Source organism: Podarcis pityusensis (genome assembly GCF_964106645.2).
Source record: "Podarcis pityusensis genome assembly, chromosome: 14".
NCBI classification, from domain to species: Eukaryota; Metazoa; Chordata; class Lepidosauria; order Squamata; family Lacertidae; genus Podarcis; species Podarcis pityusensis.
Genome location: NC_138039.1, coordinates 29,228,586 through 29,251,203, shown reverse-complemented (window position 1 = coordinate 29,251,203; position 22,618 = coordinate 29,228,586). Strand labels below are relative to the sequence as shown.

At 47.2% G+C, this 22,618-nt stretch overlaps 1 protein-coding gene across 1 annotated transcript in view; it reads right to left on the bottom strand.

The window, feature by feature from the left end:
- Window positions 1–22,618, bottom strand: part of IGDCC3 (immunoglobulin superfamily DCC subclass member 3) — a 122,435-nt gene that overhangs the window by 88,222 nt on the left and 11,595 nt on the right. The window contains exon 2 of the mRNA XM_080982131.1: window positions 11,649–11,954. Within this exon, the coding sequence (XP_080838257.1) occupies window positions 11,649–11,954 (306 nt within the window). The remainder of the gene's footprint in view (window positions 1–11,648; window positions 11,955–22,618) is intronic.

Here is a 22,618-nt window from a genome sequence, read left to right as displayed (position 1 = left end):
CAGCAAAGGGAGCTCACCAGGTGGTGGGTTATGGAATAGAGGAGGCCAGCCCATCTTCAGGTGAGAGAGTTGGCCCTTTAAGAAACTGAAGTTATCCACATGGGGGAGCAGAGCTTAGGAGTAAAAGGTTCAGTCTTCCTCAGCTTTCCTCAGAGCACAGAGGCTCACCTGGAGCTCTCCGTGGTCCTGAAACTCCTGACCTACTTGGTCCAGTGAGATCCAGCATCAGGCCCAAGTAAGACAATGCCAAGGGCTTGGCAAGGGGCTTCCATCTTTCAAAAAGGAAAGCACCGACATAGCTGAACCCTTAGCAGATGCTCCTTACTTCTAGGGCTCCCTCCCCACTCCCTTTAAGAGATTTTTCGCAGGTTATGAGGCAACAAGATGGCGCTGCTGGTTCCCTCAACAGACATGTAAACTGTGCAAAGCAGGCAGTGCCTCTAATCCCTAACTATGATTGGCTGCTCCCCAGCATGATGTCATCCCCATATATTTAGGGGTACAGGGTGGGCACCCGCCTTCCCATGAGGCAGAGCAAGGGAACTGCATCACACAGCTATGGCCCCATTCACACTACACATTTGTAGCAGGAACATAGTATCCTGAGAAGCATGATTTGTTAAGGATGGTGAGAGTTATCAATACACCCACCTTCTCCTCACACAGCTACAATACCCAGAGCTCCCTAGGAAGAGGGATTGACAGCTAAACCACTCTGGGAACTGTCCTTCTGTGAAATCTCTGTGCCTGAAGTAATACATGCAGGAGGTCCCAGGCCCAATCTCTGGCATCTCTAGCTGGGAGAGATCCCCCTCCCTGAAGCCCCGGAGAGCTGCTGCCAGTCAGTGTAAACAATACTGAGCCAAATGGGCCAATGGTCTGAGTCAGTTTAAGGCAGCTTCCTATGCTCCTAAGAGGCAATGCTATAGGCCAGGGGTCAGCAAAAGTTTTTGGCAGCGGGCTGGTCCACTGTCCCTCAGACCTTGTGGCAGGCCAGAGAAACAGCACCGGGGAGCGGAGCTGGAAGAAGAGGCGAGGGGGGCAAGTAGTCCTCCTCCCCAGCCCCAGCGCTTACCTTCCCAGGGGCTGCCACCACCACCACAGCTGCTGTTTCTCGTGGGTAGGCAGGGCAAGCTCATCCACTCTGGTCTCTGGGCCACGGGAGCACCAGGGTGGCGACAGTGGTGGAGGAAGAGGCTGAGCGGCAACAGACGGAAGAGGCCAAGTGGCGGCAGCTCTACCAATCAAACGCCACCCCTGGTTTACCTCAGCATGGCGCGGGGATGTCTGTGCCAATCAAACACTGCTGAGGTAAATCAGGCACAGCGTTTGAGTGGCAGAGCCGCCACCACCCAGCCTCTTCCTTTTGTTGCCATTGCCAGGAGTCTCGGCTTTGTGGCGGGTTCTGGCTTCGTGGTGCGGGCCGGATTTAGGACCCAGGTAGGCCTGATCCAGCCTGGGAGCCATAGTTTGCCAACCCCTGCTATAGCCCCTTCAAATATATGAATAAGCTGGGTAGAGTTGGAGAAATGTGTTTTGGGTGGGGAAGTGGTGGAAACTCCTGACTTTCACAAGCCTGGAATGCAAACTACGGCACAAGGTAAGAAGCACACCTGCTGCCCCATCCACCTTCACCTCCAGCCCCCACTGGCTTGCGGACCCTGGAAAGTTCCCCTTGGGGGAATGCAGCCCTCGGGCTAAGCTAGACTCCCCACTCCTGCCCTTGCAGGCAAAGTTCATGCTTTTCTGCAAAGTCGTGGCCTCTTGAGACGATGGCCCTGGGCCTCTTTGCCAATTGCAAAGCATACCAGGAAGAAGAGAAGAGGATCTCGGGCTCAGTAATTGCATTTTGCCTTCCACCGGGTCTCCGAGGATGGATAGTCCTCTCACTCGCTCCGGCAGCTAGAACACACACACACACCCTCCACCGCCTGCCTCCTCATAACACTGCTTTGCTCACACCCCTCACTGCCATCCACCGTCGCGTTGGCCTGAGGATGAACTTGTTGCCATGGCAGGAGCTCAAATGCACACAGCCCAGCTCTGAATGGACAGGCAGCGGCAGAAGCGCCGAGCTCTGCCCACTTCTCCTGGAGATTCTTGTGGATGGCCTCATGCTCACCATGGCCAGGGATCGGGCCCAACATCCGGCTAAGTCTGCCTCGGGATGTCTGGAAGCCTTAAATCACTCTTTCTCAAAGTACCGACTGCCCAGCACACACTCAACTTCCCCTCCCCACCCCAGGCTCTCCTCGGTCTGGGGGGGGGGGGAGTTTCCTTTTAAAGCAGACAGGAGAGTAAGAGAACCTCCCTTGCCCATGTGAGGTCTGAGTGAGGTCCACAGCACCTTCCAGAGCATAAAATACAAGCACAAAAATGGGTAGAAGCCCCAGCCAGTTAAAAAGAGGAGGGAGAGGGAATTCCCAAGTACAGTGGTACTTCGGGTTAAGTACTTAATTCATTCCGGAGGTCCGTTCTTAACCCGAAACTGTTCTTAACCTGAAGCACCACCTTAGCTAATGGGGCCTCCTGCTGCCGCCGCGCCACCAGAGCCTGATTTCTGTTTTTATCCTGAAGCAAAGTTCTTAACCTGAAGCACTATTTCTGGGTTAAAGGAGTGCGTAACCTGAAGCGTATGTAACCTGAAGCGTATGTAACCCGAGGTACCACTGTACTACAAAACTCTTTTTACTGTAAGCCCAGCCTGTTCCCAAAGGCCACCTTTTAGCAACATTTCTCTAACGCACCAGAAGATATCGTGGGACTTGCTGCAGTATCCCTGATGCGAAGGGGGTTGGAACCTTTGCAAAAAGATTTCTTTCCTTCCGCCCACCCCATTGCCGCTACCGGTGCCCAGAAATGCAGTTGGGCTCAGAAAAATAAACACTATTTCTTAGCACCTGGAGTTTTCTGGACAGAGAAATTCCAAAGAAAGCTTCAACTGTATTTATGTTTATTTAACCACAGTGGCAAGGAATCACTATGACACAGAAACAGAAGGAGGAATGAATACCCTCAAAGGAAAAATACCTGATGAAAATCATGGAATACGCAGAGATGGCAAAACTGATGCGCTGATAAGAGGCACAAGTTTAGTATCTTTCAAGGACTGTAAACCTTTTCTCGTCTATTTAAAAATACCTTTTCATATGCAAAGTCCACAGTGGGGTTTGAAGTTTAAGAAAAAGAAAAAGCAGAACATAGTTAAGAAACCTGTTAAAGATGAAACTGGATGCGATGGAATTTAAAAACGCAATTGTGTGTAATCATGATTATAAATACCGAGGATGGGTGAGCAGGAAGTCATTAGGATTCCAGAATAGGATTATTACCGTTGAGTGGCAAAGTGTAACTTTGAATCTTGAAATGAAATAAAATATTAAGCGAGTTTCCTCCCAGAAAACTCATTCAGAGGCTCCAAAGGCAGCCAAGACTCTGCACTGGGGGTGACGGAATGAACCAACCCCACCCAAGACATGGAAGAACTGCTGGCCGCAGCAGCAGAAGCTAAGTGGAAGGAGAAACTGACAACACACAGAGACTCAGGCGCTTTGAGCTCCTACAAACAAAGGATGCTGTCACTGATCCAACTAGCTCGGCATTCTCTGCACCAGGGGAGGCAATCACATGCTCTCCAGGTGTCATTGGACCCCACCCCCCACCATCCCTGACCATGAGGACCATAGGAATTGGGAGTCCAGCCATATCTGGAGGACTAAAGATTCCCCAACCCACCTCCAGCCTTTGGTGAGGAGCATTAAAGGAACCTGCTGGATCAAGCCAAAGGGGGGCCCTCTAGACCTGTTCTCACAGCAGCCAACCAGATTCCTCAATGTGAAGCCCCAAAGAAGGGCTGGAAAACAACAGCCGTCTCCCCACTTCCAATTCTCAGCAACAGGTTTGGAAGCCATCCTGAGCTAGAAGGGCCTGTGGCTTGATTTGTCCTAAATCAGCCATAGGAGTTGTTCTAGTCCATAAGAACATAGAAGAAACCCTGCTTACAGTCTTATACGCAACATCTGCTTCAAGAATCCTGGTGGCCAAGTATTGGAAAGGGAATCAGTTACCCACTAGGGGAGAATGGTTATGCAAGCTTTCAGAATATTTAGAATTAGCCAAATTGACAGATATAATAAGACAAAAATCAAAAAGTGAAGTGAAAAGGGAATGGGAGTGCTTAAATGAATACCTTAAAAGCCAAGGTTCGAGGACGGAAATCTGGCTGTGTCTAGAATCACCTTGTGAAGTGAAAGGATAAGAAAGAGGGATTTATATCTAGATGCTAGGATAGAGATGATAAGGAAAACAAGAAAACAGGAAGATACAACGAGAGGTAAAGGAGGTGCTGTGGGATTGGTGGAAGTCAATGTTGTTGCTTTTAGTGTTTATATTATTAAATTGAAAGATACGGATTTTTTGTGGTATGCTGGTTTTTGTGTTTTGTGTATTGTTATTTTTTGATATTTTTCATGTTGTTGTTGTTGTGTGGAAAACACTAATAAAATTTATTATTTTATAAAGAAGAAGAAGAAGAAAGAAGAAGAAAGAAGAGGAAGAAGAAGAGGAAAAAGAAGAAGAAACCCTGCTTGATCAGGCCAAAGGCCCATCTAGTCCAGCATCCTGTTCTCACAGTGGCCAACCAGATGCCTGTGGGAAGCCCTCATGCGGGACCCAAACACAAGAGCCCTCTCCCCTTCTGCCATTTCCAGCAAAGGGCAATCAGAAGCATTGTTGCCTCCGACAGTGGAGGCAGGACTGAGCACCACCACTCCTCTGCATGCCACCTGGATGCTGCCACCAGCCCTTTGCCCCCTCTGTGCATCAGAAGGCGGCCCTTGTTAGCTTTCTGGAGCCTTGCCTCGCAGCAAAATCCCGCTTGCTGCTCCTCCTGCCTTCTTTCCAGCAAGGCCTCTTGCCTCCATTGTTCCCTTCCTGTGACCTGTGAAAGCCGAGCCACTGAGCTCAGCGAGGGTGGTGGGTGCAAGAGACGGCATCAAAGGGACGCTGGCAGTGGAGGGGGCTGGGGCCTGATCTTGGCCTTGACAAAGCGCTGCTGTTAATCAAGCGGGAGCTCAAGGAGGTGCCAGCTTATTTAGCTGTGGCTCCTCTTCAGAAAGGATTGGGGGGCGGGGGAAGAGAGTCGAGAGGCCAAGCGGCTGCTCCCAAACCGAGAAGGGGAGATGCCATAAGATGATCAGCAGAAACCTTTTATGCTCCAGACTAATGGTCAATTCAGACACACATTCCAAGCATAAGCAACCCTATCAAGCCAGGAACAAGCACCCAGAAAACCTCTGCTTTTGCTGGATTTGATGCTACAATCCTGATTGCATTAAACTCTGGTGCCTGGCTGCATTTGTAGTTTAGGAAGCTGGGAAAGAGAGTTAGGGTTCTTCCCGTGAGCTACACTTCTCCCCCTCCTGCACTGCCCTTGCTCCTGCAGTGCTAGCTATGTTAAACCAAAGTTATGTCAAACCTTTAGTCCATGGGTAGGCAAACTAAGGCCCGGGGGTGCGTGGATCCGGCCCAATCGCCTTCTAAATCCGGCCCGCGGACAGTCTGGGAATCAGCGTGTTTTTACATGAGTAGAATGTGTCCTTTTATTTAAAATGCATCTTTGGGTTATTTGTGGGGCATAGGAATTCGTTCATATTTCCCCCAAAAAAATATATTCCGCCGCCCCCAAGGTCTGAGGGACAATGGATCAGCCCTCTGCTGAAAAAGTTTGCTGACCCCTGCGTTAGTCCCTCTAGTTCAGTACTGTCTACACCAGAGCTTTCCAAACTTTTCCTGTTGGTGACACTTGTTGGAAATGCGACGTTTTGCGACACATTAATTCAGTTTTACTAGGAAATTGGAGGTTAAATGAACCCCTTTCCAGCCCCTGGAGGAGTGCAGGGACAGCTACACACTACAGCCGACACACTAACGTGTTGCAACACACAGTTTGGAAAGCTCTGGTCTACACCTTCTGGAAGAGGCTTTCCAGGGTTTCAAAGTCTGACCTGGAGCTGTTGGGAATCAAACCTGGGGCCTTCTGCATGCCAAGCAGATGCTCTGCCACCGAACTACAGCAAAATGGCGTAGAGCCCTCCCTATCACAACCGTCTCCAACCTGATCCCCCCCCCCCAAAAAATGGACTAAAGCTCCCACCATCCCTGATCATTGGAAGAGACTGATGGCCAGTGGGGGTCTCATAGCACCTAATGGGGAGAAGGCAACCTTAGCCTTTCTAAACTAACCCCCCCCCCACAACTCTGTAGCTGTCCCTCCCTGGGAAGGGGCTCCAGCACTTTTCCCCAACGGGTTTCCCTTTGCTCTCCCCCCTCCCAGCCATGTGGCATTTGAAAGGCGGTCCACTCTGCAAGGAACTCAAGTGCAGAGCTCAGCATCTTTCCCACAGCAACTTAGCTAAGAATGCATTATGCAGATAAAAGGCCGCTAGCCTTTTGGGCTACATCTGTTCATCTTTCTTGCAGGGACCATTCCTGTCTCTGGAGCTGTTTACCAGGGACGGGGCTTTGTCTGTTCTGCCGCCTTCTCCCCAGGCAGGAGGGGAAGGAGCTGCCTGTACTTGAGCTCGCCCAAGGCCCTTCTCCTGCCTACATCTAGCAGTGTGCAAGTATTCAACGCCCTGGGAAAGAGCAAAGAATGAAAATGGCCAATTGTCTGTGCTGAGCACCCTCTCCAAGCAGGAAAATTGCAAGGAGGTGGCAGAAGAAAAGAGAGGGGGGGGGAAGAGTCCTCTCCCACTCACACCCCCTCCCCCAAAAATCTGAGAGGTAGATGTGAAAGAAGGTGGCAGTTGTGTGTGCTCTGAGAACAGTTCCCAGTCCTCTTAAGGATGCAAGCCCAGCGAGGAAGGAGGCCTCTTTTTCAATCCCTCTCGAGAATCCACATCGCTTGGGCCGCATCTCCCAGGCTCCGCAAAGCAAGCAGACTTTCGCTTTCAGCAGCGCCCCATTCAGCTCCGAACAATGAGGGACAATAGGCGGAGGGGAAAGGGTGGCCGTCTTTGAGCTGCATTCAAGAGGCCATCTGCTCCAGACGTCACGGCCAAGGCTGGGAACCAGGGAAGCTCCCAGGTTCAGCCTTCATCCCAGCCACTTCGCAAGCGGTCCTTAGGCAAAGCCGACTGACCCCGCCTTTGCCGCCGCTAAGCCAGCTGCTGAAAATCAAGTTTAAAGAAGGAGCCTCCCTTTAAAAAAGCCAAGATGCTACATCTGGGGATGAGCGGCCGGGAAGGCAGAAATGCCGACTGCAGTGGCAGGGTTACCCTTTGCAACCCAAGGGCCACATGCCACTCTGGGCAACCTTCCGAGGGCCACATGTCACTAGTAGGTGGAGCCAGAGGTGAAAGCGGGTGGAGCGATAGCTGTCAATTTCAGCTGGCTAGTTTCTGCACACAGTCACACACCCTTCTCTATCCTGCATACAAGGAAGCAAGAGGACACATCCCAGTAGGGCAAAAACACTCCCGATATTATGCAGGGGCCAGTGGGAAGGCTTGGGGAGAATTCAAAGGGCCACTTCTGTTCCCCACCTTCTGGGTTACCTTGCCTGATGGCTAAATAATATACAGTGGTAAGTACTTAATTCATTCCGGAAGTCCGTTCTGAACCTGAAACTGTTCTTAACCTGAAGCACCACTTTAGCTAATGGGGCCTCCTGCTGCTGCTGCACCTCCGGAGCACGATTTCTGTTCTCATCCTGAAGCAAAGTTCTTAACCCGAGGTACTATTTCTGGGTTAGCGGAGTCTGTAACCTGAAGCGTATGTAACCCGAGGTACCACTGTACAGAAGCCCTTCTCCAAATTAGGAGAGAAGGCCTTTTTCCTTGATAACTCTCTGGGTTTGAAGCATCCTCTGCCTATCTGGCATCCACCTTGCTGAGTTTTAGTTTCTGGCTAAAACTTGTTTAATACGTCAGGTTTCCCCATAATGTTGTTTGCTGCTGCTGCTGCTGCTGCTGCTGTTGCTGCTACTTTACTGCTATGCAAAAGTGGCTTGGGAAAACGTGTCCATTCAGCAAAATTGCATTAACCTGCTGGTGAATGTCATGAGGGCTTCTTAAAAATCGCAAACTGGTGCAGAAATGTGGCAAGCTGAGCTTAAAGAATGGAAGATTGAGAAACTGGAATTGGCAGGTTCAGCCACCCTGACCCTGGGGATGGCAAAGGATTGGCCGACAACCTGAAGCCTGCTGTGAAGAAAACACCCAGAGAGATAAACTATACGTGGAGCACGTCCAATCCAGAGAACCATGCAAGATGATAGACGGTGACATGAAAGAAATTTATAAAATTACACATGGCACAGATGAAGTGGATAGAGAAAAGTTTTTCTCCATTTCTTATAATGCTAAAACTCATAGACATCCAACGAAGGTGAATGCTGGAGATTTGGGACACATAAATGAATGGCTACTAGCCATAAGTTTTGATGCTTTTGAATTATGGTGCTGAAGGAGACTCTTGAGAGTCCCATGGACTGCAAGAAGATCAAACCTCTCCATTCTTAAGGAAATCAGCCCTGAGTGCTCACTGGAAGGACAGATCCTGAAGCTGAGGCTCCAATACTTTGGCCACCTCATGAGAAGACTCATTGGAAAAGACCCTGATGTTGGGAAAGATGGAGGGCACAAGGAGAAGGGGACGACAGAGGATGAGGTGGTTGGACAGTGTTCTCGAAGCTACAAACATGAGCTTGACCAAACTGCGGGAGGCGGTGGAAGACAGAAGTGCCTGGCGTGCTCTGGTCCATGGGGTCACGAAGAGTCGGACACGACTAAACGACTAAACAACAACAACACTAGCCACAAGAGGCAGCAATGCTGCTGAAGATCAGTTGCTGAAAACCTCTGGAGGGGGGGGAAGTGTTATTGCATTCAGGTCCTGCTTGTGGGTTTCCCACAGGCATTTGGTTGGCCACCGGGCTCTCTGGGCCACTGGCTCTTCCTACATCCTTACAATGCAAACATACAGTTATTCCGAAGATGTCCTTGGGCAATTGCTAGGAACCCCCTTACGATTTCTATGTGCTGAGACTTGATGGCTGTAACAATGCCGAAGCCTTCTCAGTTTTGCAAGACAAGTTAAAGATGATAAATTGCTCAACAGGATTCGCCATTAGTGCAACGCCTTGGATAAATTTCCCCTGAGCCTCCTGCAAACCACTGGGTGATGCTCCTACCTGCAGCAGGCGGATAGGAAAAGCCAGCAAGAAACTTATCCCCATCGCGTAAAAGAGGGAGGTCAATTTTTAACATACCTTGCATGATTACAGTCCCAGAGCCCATGCAGTGCAGCTGGCTGTGTTTGAGTATGGAATCCCTCTGAGATAATACAACCTTCCAAGATTATACAGTAATCTTATAATTATACAATAACAATCAGGGATGCATTGCAATGATCAGTGCAGATTTCTATGTCTTGCCTTTCAGCGAGATCTACTATTTTCTGTCCACGTACTTGAGAAATCATTTGGAGTGCTCTCTAGTATGTATCTTCTTTTGGAATGACCAAAGGCGTGTTTTCCATGAAGTAGTAGTAGTAGTAGTAGTAGTAGTAGCAGCAGCAATTTTATTATTATTTATACCCCACCCATCTGGCTGGGTTTCCCCAGCCATTCTGGGCAGCTCCCAACAGAACACTAAAAACAGAATAAAACATCAGAAATGAAAAACTTCTCTAAACAGGGTTGCCTTCAGATGTCTTCTAAAAGTCAGATAGTTGTTTATTTCCTTGACATCTGGTGGGAGGCGTTCCACAGGGCAGGTGCCACTACCGAGAAGGCCCTCTGCCTGGTTCCCTGGAGCCCCGCTTCTCGCAGTGAAGGCGAGAAGGCCCTCGGAGCTGGACCTCAGTGTCTGGGCTGAACGATGGGGGTGGAGACACTCCTTTAGGTATACTAGACCGAGGCCATTTACGGCTTTAAAGGTCAGCAATAACACTTTGAATTGTGCTCAGAAACATACCAGGAGCCAATGTAGGTCTTTCAGGATGGTGTTATGTGGTCTTGGCGGCCGCTCAAAGTCTCCAGTCTAGCTGCTGCATTCTGGATTAGTTGCAGTTCCACTGTACATAACAAAATGTCCACCCCATTCTCTTGATAATGAAGCACCTCTTGTTTTTGGTGTTCCTAAATACTTTGGAGCACAGTGACTAAAAACAAACCCTCCCCTTTCAGTCTGATGTGGTGGCTCTAGGAAATTGGGGATAGGGACCTTGCATGGACCCAGCTGTAGAAACAGTAATGGGTCTTCTGCCCCCTGCAACCCTGGACCAGTACCCCTTTGATCCTGACCCAACCTGGCCTTTTCCAAGCAGCCTGATTCCAATCAAGATCAAGATCAGGTCATTCACACTGATCTCACCCAATGGCATACTTCTCCAGAATCTTTTTCCAGGGCAAAATTCCAGCCTAGTAAGAGTCCCAGCTTCTCACACCCTCCCTCCTCCCCTCTTTCACTACAAAGATTAAAAAAATAGAAAATCACTGTGTGGCTGGACAATGTTTATTACAGCATGTGGCTTTCCTGCAATCCACTGTGATCTGTTTCTGTCACCACCGCTACCACCACATTCAGTCCAAAGATACAACACATATTAAAGGGGTGGGGGGGGGGAGAGAGAGGGAATCCCTTCATTCGGGAACAGTCAAGGAATCCAATCATTGAGAAATGCAATAGAAAACTGACTGGATCCCTGCCTCCTGCGTTTAATGTGCAAATCTGAACACAGCGGGGCATATTTAAGGCCATATTCATACCACACAGACAAAACAGTATCCATCACTTTAAAAAAGTCATTGCTTACTCCAAAGAATTCTGGGAGCTGTAGTTTGTCAAGGATGCTGAGAGCTCCAGGAGAACCCTATTTCCTGACCCCCTGCACAGAGCTACAATTCTCAAAGGGATTTAAATGTATCTGTGAATGTGGCATCTGTGGACCTTTGGACTCCCCCAATGTTCCAACACAGTTCTCACCAATAAAAACATTATCTAAAAATGTGTACAGTGGTACCTCGTTTTACGAACTTAATCCGTTCCGGAAGTTAGTTTTTAAATCGAAACTGTTCTTAAACCAAGGCACGCTTTCCCTAATGAGGCCTCCCTCCGCCAGTGCCCTTCCACCGTTCGGATTCCATTCTTAGACCGAGGTAAAGTTCTCAAACTGGGACACTACTTCCAGTTTTGCGGAGTTTGTAAAGCAAATCATTCTTAAACAGAACTGTTCTTAAACCGAGGTACCACTTGTATTGACATAAAATACTTTCTTTGAAAACACACATTTAAATGTAGATTTTCTTCCATTTAAAAAAAAAAATTATCCTGCAAACTAAAAAGAAGAAAAACCAACTTTCCTTCTGCACTGCAGCCCTAACTGCAAACTATGGGATTCCCCCCCCCCCAATATTTGAGAAAGAAAAAGGAGCTTCAGGTGTAGAGCCCCTCATCCTGCTTACTGTCACCCAAATACTTAGAAATATTCTGATCACCATTTAAAAACCTGCCCATTCTAGCAATTATAACCTGTGCTCCATCAACACCTTCCAGCCAAATTAGCTACTGCACTTCCATTAATGTCGAACAGTCAACAAAGGCAAAGTAAAGGATTTGCAAGATGGAGGAACCTCCTCAACTTACTTGCTGCTTGAATCCTGGCTTTGCGGCTCACCACCATCCCAAAGCGATTCCGAGCCATGCAGTCGTACTCGCCTTCGTCTGAGGACCCATCGCCCTTCAGTTTCTGGAAGTGGGAGAAGTACAGCGAGCCATTGGCGAGTGTGAAGGAGTCCTCTTTGTCCACCACCAGCACCCCGTTCTTGCGCCACGTGATGCTGATGGGCTGGATGCCTTCCACCTGGCAGTACAGCACCAGCGGCTGCTCCTGCACAGCTATGTGGTCACTGGGCTCGATGGCAAAGGAGAGTTCCGTGGAGCGGCTCAAGTCTGAAACACAGAGAGGAGAGAAGGGGAAGGAGAGGTCATCTCCAGGGCCACAGAGACACAGTCTTCCCGCCATGGCAGGGATCACCAACCAGGAAGCTGCCTTGTCAAGCGGGTCAGACCACTGGTCCGTATTGCTTAGCATCGACTACAGTGATTGGCCGTGTGGTACTCCAAAGATCTCAGGCAGCGTCTTCCCCAAATCTAGTTGGAAACGCCAAAGGATTGAAGATGGAGCCATCAAGCTGTGGTCCTTCTCTTAGTGATAAAGATTCCTCATGGTTCATAATGGAGAGCTAATTTAAATGTCAACATAGGAAGCTAGTCCAGTGTTAGCAACTCAGATATATAAGCTAATCACCAAATGGCACCTTAAGCCTTGGTTACAGTCACCACAACAGAGTCTCTAGGTGCCTTTTTTCTAAGGAGATTTGTTATTATTTATTTATTTATTTATTTATATTATTATTTTCATTTCTATACTCCTTTCTATTTTAAAGAAAATATCTCAAAGTGGTTTGCAACACATTAAAACATCAAATCGAACAATCCAGAATAATACAAATTCAAGCTTCAAGGACAATGTTTCACATTCTTATCTAAGTGACATTTTGCTTTCCCCGTATTTTGTTACCTACTTAATATATATAGCTGCCCCACAGCAGAAGTACTCTAGGAAGTCAGTGTGGTGTAGTGGTGAGGGTGTCAGACTAGGACCTGGGAGATCAGGGTTCAAATCCCGACTCAGTCAGGAAGCTCACTGTGTGACTTTGGGCCAGTCACAGCCCCTTAATCTACCTCATAGGGCTGTTGTAGGGATTAACTGGGGAGGGGGATGAACCATGTACTCCTTGGAGAAAAAGGTGGGATATAAATGCAATAAGTAAGCTGTTCTGTTTACCAGCTTAAGAAAGCTGGAGGAGCCAGCCAGATGGAAATGTCAGTCGGCAACCTGGCATCCAAAGATCTCCACATGGTCGCAACTGGACCCATGTTAGTCACAAAATGTGCCTGGCTCCTGGCTAATTTCAAATACTGGAAGCTACATGATCATTGAGTCACCCATTGGTCCACTTAGCTCAGTGCTGTCTACAAACAGAATAAGATGCACAGGTAAGAGTTACTCAGGTCTGTCGTGGGACTAACTTCAAGGAAGCCGGAAAGCCAAGTTTCAAGGTTTGCACCTGGGAATGCTAAAAATGTGTTTGTGACCTGCGGGGCACAGGACACAGAATCCTGCAGCTGGGGGGGGGGGTCATCTAGTTCAAACGCCTGTTTGAGGCAGAAAATCCAGAGTAAGAGATTTCCTCCTAATGTTCAATTGAAACCTGCCCTCTTGTAGCTTAAATCCAGTCAGTCTTGCCCAGTCCTTCACAAGAGCAGAGAACACGTTTTTATGCTCTCCTGTGCGGAACCCCTCAAGTTTGGAAAGAGTGCTATTGCAACCACCCCCAGGTTTCCCTCCTCTAGATTAGAGATGGGTCAGTTTCCATTTCCCACCTCTTCCCCATCTTTAAATTCAGTTTTCCACATTTCCATATCAATTTTTGTTTCCAAGAGTCCTTGTAAAAATCCAGCAGCATGAATTCAGTGCAAATTCATTTGAGTATACAATTTGGCCATTTACATATGTAACTCTGACTGATATAAAGCATTTTTGACTGTCAGTTTCAACAATATGTGCAAACTTTAGATGCATTTTTGTACACACAGAGAACTGCATTGCAGGATTTCGAGTAAGGCAAATTTGAAATGATAGCTGTATTGGGGTTCGCATTAAGTTTCAGAAAGTGCAAATTAGATAGATTCCCCTTTAAATGGAATCCAAGCTGAATTCCCACAGCCAGCAAGAAATACTGTTCCCTTGGATCATTTCAGCCCTGCTCCACAGCACCTATCTGCCTCCATGTTTAGAAGTACTAACCTTCCTGTTTACAAGACAGGCAGCTCTTTAAAGAGGGAGAGCAGAAGGAGGGAGGGAAATCTTAGATGAGTCTTTCCGCGACAGGATGAAGCCTGATGTTTTAAGATGCTTAATGGGTTAATAAAAGGAGGTGGACAAAGGCCATGTTTATTCTCAGCCTCCACTTCTCAAATGGAGTCGCCATTTGGAAAAGTTCCTGCAGCCTCACCTCTGACATGCAGCTCCGTAACCCAAACCCGCCTCTTTGTCTGCCCAAGTCCATCTGCCTCATCTCAGGTTTCACTCCATGCTGATCCCCTCGTAATCCAATTTAAGTTGCCATATATAAGGCGAGAGGGGGAATTCTGAAAGTGCCCAAGTCTCCCAAAGTAGACGGGTTCTCATTTTTGCAAAAGAGAAGCGACTAGCTCCTTTCAAAGCAGAATAGTGTTTATGGGGAAAGGTGCGAGCAATTCCATCTTTTGCCAAGCAGGCTAAGTTGAGGGCTGGGGAGCAGCCAGGCCTTAGTCAGCACAGACCAACAGCAGAGGCGGATTTGGGCAGCACAACCAGTTCCGCCACACTGGGCGCTGAAACTATGACACAGCGAATTGAGCAGAATGAAGGGTGGGGGCGCTGAATTTGGGGCTGGCACAGGGCGCCGCTGAAATTTGAAAGACCAAAGTCTGCCCCTGCCAACAGAGGTGCTCAGGCTCAGTTGAGTGCCAAGGGCAGGGCATTACTGCTGACACAGGTAGTACTGTCAAAACCAGAAAGGAGCCACGTCCTGCTACCCTAAAAGGTAAAGGTAAAGGTACCCCTGACCATTAGGTCCAGTCATAGAATCATAGAATCATAGAGTTGGAAGAGACCACAAGGGCCATCGAGTCCAACCCCCTGCCAAGCAGGAAACACCATCAGAGCACTCCTGACATATGGTTGTCAAGCCTCTGCTTAAAGAGCTCCAAAGAAGGAGACTCCACCACACTCCTTGGCAGCAAATTCCACTGTCGAACAGCTCTTACTGTCAGGAAGTTCTTCCTAATGTTTAGGTGGAATCTTCTTTCTTGTAGTTTGGATCCATTGCTCTGTGTCCGCTTCTCTGGAGCAGCAGAAAACAACCTTTCTCCCTCCTCTATGTGACATCCTTTTATATATTTGAACATGGCTATCATATCACCCCTTAACCTCCTCTTCTCCAGGCTAAACATGCCCAGCTCCCTTAGCCGTTCCTCATAAGGCATCGTTTCCAGGCCTTTGACCATTTTGGTTGCCCTCCTCTGGACACGTTCCAGTTTGTCAGTGTCCTTCTTGAACTGTGGTGCCCAGAACTGGACACAGTACTCCAGGTGAGGTCTGACCAGAGCAGAATACAGTGGCACTATTACTTCCCTTGATCTAGATGCTATACTCCTATTGATGCAGCCCAGAATTGCATTGGCTTTTTTAGCTACCGCGTCACACTGTTGGCTCATGTCAAGTTTGTGGTCAACCAAGACTCCTAGATCCTTTTCACATGTACTGCTCTCAAGCCAGGTGTCACCCATCTTGTATTTGTGCCTCTCATTTTTTTTGCCCAAGTGCAATACTTTACATTTCTCCCTGTTAAAATTCATCTTGTTTGTTTTGGCCCAGTTCTCTAATCTGTCAAGGTCGTTTTGAAGTGTGATCCTGTCCTCCGGGGTGTTAGCCACCCCTCCCAGTTTGGTGTCATCTGCAAATTTGATCAGGATGCCCTTGAGTCCATCATCCAAGTCGTTGATAAAGATGTTGAATAAGACCGGGCCCAAGACAGAACCCTGTGGCACCCCACTAGTCACTCTTCTCCAGGATGAAGAGGAACCATTGATGAGCACCCTTTGGGTTCGGTCAGTCAGCCAGTTACAAATCCACTGGGTGGTAGCATAGTCAAGACCGCATTTTACCAGCTTCTTTACAAGAATATCATGGGGCACCTTGTCAAATGCCTTGCTGAAATCAAGGTAGGCTACATCCACTGCGTTCCCTTCATCTACCAGGCTTTAATTCTGTCAAAAAATGAGATCAGGTTAGTCTGACATGACTTATTTTTCAGAAATCCATGCTGACTATTGGTGATCACAGCATTCCTTTCTAGGTGCTCACAGACTGTTTGCTTAATGATCTGCTCCAGAATCTTCCCTGGTATTGATGTCAGACTGACTGGGCGGTAATTATTTGGGTCCTCTCTTTTCCCCTTTTTGAAAATAGGGACAACATTTGCCCTCCTCCAGTCTGCCGGGACTTCGCCTGTTCTCCAGGAATTCTCAAAGATGACTGCCAGTGGTTCTGAGATCACATCTGCCAGTTCTTTTAATACTCTTGGATGCAGTTCATCTGGCCCTGGAGACTTGAATACATCTAAACTAGCCAAGTATTCTTGTACTATCTCCTTAGTTATTCTGGGCTGTGTTTCCTTTGCTGAATCATTTGCTCCAAATTCTTCAGGTCGGGCATTGTTTTCTTTATCGGAGAAGACTGAGGCAAAGAAGGCATTAAGGAGCTCAGCCCTTTCTGTGTCCCCTGATTGCATTTCACCATCTTCTCCTCTGAGTGACCCCACTGTTTCTTTGTTCTTCCTTTTGCTACGAACATACCCATAAAAGCCTTTTTTGTTGTTTTTAACCTCTCTAGCAAGTCTGAGTTCATTCTGTGCTTTAGCTTTTCTGACTTTGTGTCTACACGTGCTGGCTATTTGTTTGAATTCCTCTTTGGTGGTTTCCCCCCTTTTCCATTTTTTGTACACATCCTTTTTTAATCTTAACTCAGTTAAACGTTCTTTAGATAGCCACCCTGGCTTCTTTAGGCACTTTCCATGTTTCCGTCTCATTGGTATTGCCTGACGTTGTGCTTTTACTATCTCCCTCTTAACAAACTCCCAGCCATCATGAACTCCCTTTCCTTTTAGTATTACTGTCCATAGGATCTCACCCAGCACTTCCCTAAGTTTTATGAAGTCGGCTTTCTTAAAGTCAAGAAATTGAGTCCTAGTATGCTTGGCTGCTCCTTTCCGCTGTATAGTAAACTTCAGAAGAGCATGATCACTCGCGCCTAATGATCCTTCCACTTCTACCCCACTAACCAGGTCATCAACATTGGTTAGGACCAGATCTAAAATGGCTGTTCCTCTTGTTGCTTCTCCCACTTTCTGGACAATGAAGTTGTCTGCAAGGCCAGTGAGGAATCTGTTTGACCTTATGCTCTTGGCTGAGTTTGACATCCAACAAATATCCGGGTAATTGAAGTCCCCCATTACTACTATCTCCCTTCCTTTTGCATGCTTGGCCATCTGTTCCAGGAAGGCATCATCTATGTCCTCCGTTTGGCTTGGGGATCTATAGTAAACTCCCACAATGAGGTCACTGTTATTCTTCTCTCCCTTAATTTTGACCCAAATGCTCTCACTTTGGCTTTGAGGTTCTAAATCTTGGATCTCTTCACAGGTATACACATCCCTGACATATAACGCCACTCCTCCTCCTTTCTTGTCTGGTCTGTTTCTCTGAAACAGATTGTATCCCTCCATTATTACATTCCAATCGTGGGACTTATCCCACCAGGTTTCAGTGATGCCTATTATGTCATATTTAGTTTGCTGTACCAAGAGCTCAAGCTCATCTTGTTTATTTCCCATGCTTTGCGCATTAGTGTACAGACATTGAAGTCCATTAATCATTCCCCCGTGTCTCTTATTTAAGGATTTTTTCCTCCCACCACTAGGTCTGCGTGCTGTTTGCTCCATTTGGTCTATGACATTTGGATGATCATCTTCATCAATTGATAGACTCCTACCTTCAGGAGCACTGTCTCCCTCCCCCACATTAGTCAGTTTAAAGCCCTCCTGATGAGGTTTCTGAGATTTTTGGCAAAAACATTTCTCCCAACCGTTGTGAGGTGCAGCCCATCGCTTGCCAGAAGTCCATCTTCAAGAAACTGCAGTCCGTGATCTAAGAATCCAAACCGTTCCTGTTTACACCATTTGCGAAGCCAGCTGTTCACTTCCACTATTTTTCCCTCTCTCCCTGGGCCACGCCGTTCAACTGGGAGGACAGATGAGATGACAATTTGTGCATTTAATTGCTTCAATTTCCTGCCCAGAGCCTCGTAGTCTCTTTTGATCTTCTGGAGGCTATTGCTTGCAGTGTCATTGGTTCCCACATGAACCAAGAGGAAGGGGTATTTGTCAGTGGGTTTTATGATTCCTTGCAGTCGTTCATTTACATCTTGGATCTTAGCCCCGGGGAGACAGCACACTTCCCGAGACATCTTGTCAGGCCCACAGATCACTGCTTCTGTTCCCCTCAGTAGGGAATCCCCTATCACCACTACACGCCTCCTCTTAGGTTTGGTCGGGGTTCTTCCGTGAGCTGTCTGTTCCAAGGTCGCCTGCGCATTCCCTGAGGACTGACTTTGCTGCTCATCTTCATATACCTGATCGACTGTAATGAGGGAGAGATCCTCAAATGGAGTCTGCTCTTCGTCTTCCATGCTAGGGGAGAGGACCTCAAAGCGATTGTGTATTTCCCCAGACGACTCTGGGGTTGTGTGCTCATCTCACTCTATAGGCCGAGGGAGCCGGTGTTTGTCCGCAGACAGCTTCCGGGTCATGTGGCCAGCATGACTAAGCCGCTTCTGGCGAACAAGAGCAGTGCACAGAAACACCGTTTACCTTCCCGTCGGAGTGGTACCTATTTATCTACTTGCACTTTGACGTGCTTTCGAACTGCTAGGTGGGCAGGAGCAGGGACCGAGCAATGGGAGCTCACCCCGTCGCAGGGATTCGAACCGCTGACCTTATGATCGGCAAGTCCTAGGCTCTGTGGTTTAGACCACAGCACCACCCGTGTCCTGCCCCTGCTACCTTAGTCACCACTTAAAAGTGTTTGAAATTAGCCAGGCACCAGGCACAATTTGCACCAGGATTTCAACCACCTGTGACCAAGTGAAGATGCCTGGGCACTAGGATGGCACCTGGAAACGCCACCATCTGGATGCATGCCAGGAGATCCTTGGATCTTACCTGTTTCCCCCATGCTAACACCACATCCTGTAGAATTCTATCAGTTCTTTTTTATCTACACAATCAAAATGAATTTCAGGAACCAAAATGCTTTTCCTGGGCAGCCTGAACAGGAACTGTGAACAATGTTAATATAGTTAATTGTTGTAGCTTGTCTTCACTTACCCCACCCCACTGCCCCACTCACAGTTGTGAAGAATATTCCTACGTTATGAATGGTCCGTGTCACCATTAAGAAAAAGAAGTAGGAATCAGTGTTAGAAACTGGGATAGAAGAGCTAGAAGCCAAATGGCTTCTGGGGCCTGGGTTGTGGGCACCAAAACAGACTGTCTAGTTGCCACTGGGGGGGTCAGCAACACTTTTTAGTTATTATTCTGAAAAGCATGAATTAATACACAATTCACATAAGTGACAGATTATTAATATCACATTTTAAGCAGAAATTGTTAATACAGTCGTACCTCGGAAGTCGAACAGAATCCTTTCTGGAAGTCCGTTTGACTTCCAAAACATTTGGAAACCAAGGTGTGGCTTCCGATTGGCTACAGGAAGCTCCTGCAGCCAATCAGAAGCCGCGGAAGCCGAGTTGGACGTTTAGGTTCCAAAGAATGTTCGCAAACCGGAACACTCACTTCTGGGTTTGCGGCATTTGGGAGCCAAAACATTTGACTCACAAGGCGTTCGACTTCCGAGGTATGACTGTACATGTTTAATTTGGTGTTGACAATGAAAATATTGGTACCATACTTCCATCTTCAAAATACTCTATTGTTAAACTCCTTAACGTATTGTCTATCCTTAACATATACTTCGAGGCTTCAAAGCACATACATTTCAGTAATCCTTGAGTGTCAGCCAGGTGCAAAAAAATGGCACCCAGACTTATTTAGGTTCTCACAAATGGAGAATCTTTAGGTACAAAATGCGCCTGGTTCCCTGCTAATTTCGAACCCTGGTAGGAAGAGGCTAAAATAGATGTAGATATCCCTGGATCAAGTGACTTTTCTTCTATAAGTTCTTGAAGTTCTTAATCTAGCTCAAGGTTATCATCTGAACTAGCCAGATGTTTAACTAAGAATCCATTGCAGCCAGTCCATCGTTTGAAAAATAAAACTTTAGAGCAGTCTTGCTCAAAAATGGCAGCTAGATATTCCGTTTTGGTGACTGTAACCTTGGTTTGAGGAGTCATTTGGTGCCTGAGTTTCTGATCACTGAGCAAGGGACAGGAACACAGGAAGCTTCCTTACACCAAGTCAGGCCTGTTGGTTCATCTAGCTCAGTACTGCCTACCCTGGCTGGCAGCAGCTCTCCAGGGTTTCAGGCAGGGGAAATTGGCAACCCTTCCTGGAGGTGCAGGAGTTTGAACCTCAGGCCTTCTGAGCACAAGGCAGTTGCTCTGTCACTGAGCGACACTTCACTAAGCTCTGGAGGTAGCCACAGAGGGGGAAGAGTGGTCACTTGTCTCCTCAGCTGCCAAACATCCCCTGCCACTATTTGTAGGTTTGGCAATGAGGCAATGTGGGGGCTCAACCAGAGGGCACCTCCAAGCCTGGCACCAAACTCTAAAAAAACTATTAAAAAATAAAAGAAGAATGAATGTTTGGTTTAGAGATCAGCTTGGATTCGCTGGCAAAAGAGTGGCCTCAATTGAAATGAAGGCAATTTCAGATATGGATGAGATGTTTCGTCTTTTGCCCTTGAATAACTGAAATACCACCCCAGGCCAGAGGCAAAAGGTTAAAAGTGGTTTTGGAGGTGGATTTCAACTCCATTTTCTTCTTCTTCTTTGTTTAAGGCAATTGTAAATAAGATTACACAATTAATGGAGAGGGAGGAAAAGGCCTCCATTCACTTCGCTGGAGGGGGAAAGATAATAATTGCAGCTAATTTCCTAATATAGCCCTATTCACATCTTGGATGCCTATCAAATCTAATATCATGGTGCCAGAGCCCCGAGGCGGGAGGGTGGGAAGACAGATTTGAAGGAAGCCTTTTCAAATCAGGATGTGCAACACTGCAATATTATAATACAGTTATGTTATATACAGTTGTGCTATATACTTCTGAGCCCAACACAGCTGGGCTTGAAGGTAAGCCCAAGCAAGTTTAAATGGGTCTAACTCTGACCCAGGGCTGTAGCCTCCTATGCCAAGTTAGCTTCTTAAATAACTGGGAGATTCTTCACCAGTCAGTTAAGTGCTTGCTCATCTCCACTCCAGCTGGGGCTTTGTCAGGGGAATTTTCTCTCCCTCCTTTTAAATCGCTTTTACCTTTTATTATGGCAAAGGAAAGGAGGGTGGGAGCGAGGAAAATGTAATTGACAATGTCACAATGGAGGAGGGAAAACTTCAAGACAGAAAACTCCCCCTCTCTGCCAGTTCTCCTGTGAGAAACATTTCATATCTTCCCCAACAATACGATGTGTGGCGACACAAACAGTTATTTAACCAAAAAATATCACCCAATATTTGATCAGAGAGAAAACAATTAGCAGGGGAAAGGCTGAACTCCCAGATTTATCTTGCAGAGAGAGGGAAAGGGGGGGAGGCAGCTTGGGGGTGAATGAGAGCTTTTCAATGCACTCTGAAGTTGATTTAATTATTGTTTTCCCCATCTTCCAACCCTCGCTTTTAACTGGGCATCTGCCGTTCCTTTCCACAACCTGAACAGCACCAACTACCACTGCACAGTATCAAGGTTGCAGTCGTCTGTGTACCCACATCTGGGAGTAAACCCCATTGAACGTGGTGGGGGCTTACTTCTGAGTAAACTTGCAAAGGGTTGTGTTGTGAATGGGTTCCCAGACTCCTCCCCCACAATGACAGTGGGGGTTTTGCTTCAGGAGGGAAGCCACCGTAAATGCAGAACCCACCATTGCATTTTTTTAAAAAAACAACCCCTCCTAATATTTTTCAGATGCTCCAAAACTAAGCTGAAGCCTTCCCAGGTGTTAGCACTCCAAATACAATTGCTAAGGGGAAACAGGAAGGAATTGGGGGGGGGGGCTCTAAGGAGACAGCCAGAAAGAGATCAAACTAGTTCTGACCCTTTCTCTTTTTTTTCTGCAAAGCTACAGGAGGCTCAATCAGGGATTCCACAGAGGGGCACCGTGAGAGGTTTGGTCATATGAAATCTATTTACAGCTACCGTAAGGGATCAGTCCTTGCACTGTCTAACATGGGGAGGTGGGGAATGAGCAGGGAGCATATTGGGATCTACTGGGAGATCTCTGAGTAATTCACAGTAGATCAGCATGTGGTTCTGACTCCTAATCTTCTAGCGATTGCAACTAGAAAGCTTCTTTATTTCTTTTTTAAAAGCACAGGGTGGTGAGGAGAGGGAGAAGAACATGAGTTTAGGTTCAAAAGGACCTGTGTGCTTGGTTCTGGTACTGATCATAATAACTGTTATTATATCATTATCCCATCCTATGGAATGCCCTCCCATCAGATGTCAAAGAAATACACAGCTGTATGACTTTTAGAAGACATCTGAAGCCAGCCCTGTACAGGGAAGTTTTTAACGTTGGAGGTTTTATAATGTTTTTAATATTTTGTTGGGAGCTGCCCAGAATGGCTGGGGCAACCCATTCAGGTGGATGGCATATAAATAATAAAATTATCATCATCATCATCACAAACTCCTTAATTCTTAACTAAACCTCTTTCTTTATTTCTTTCTTTCTTTCTTTCTTTCTTTCTTTCTTTCTTTCTTTCTCTTTCTTT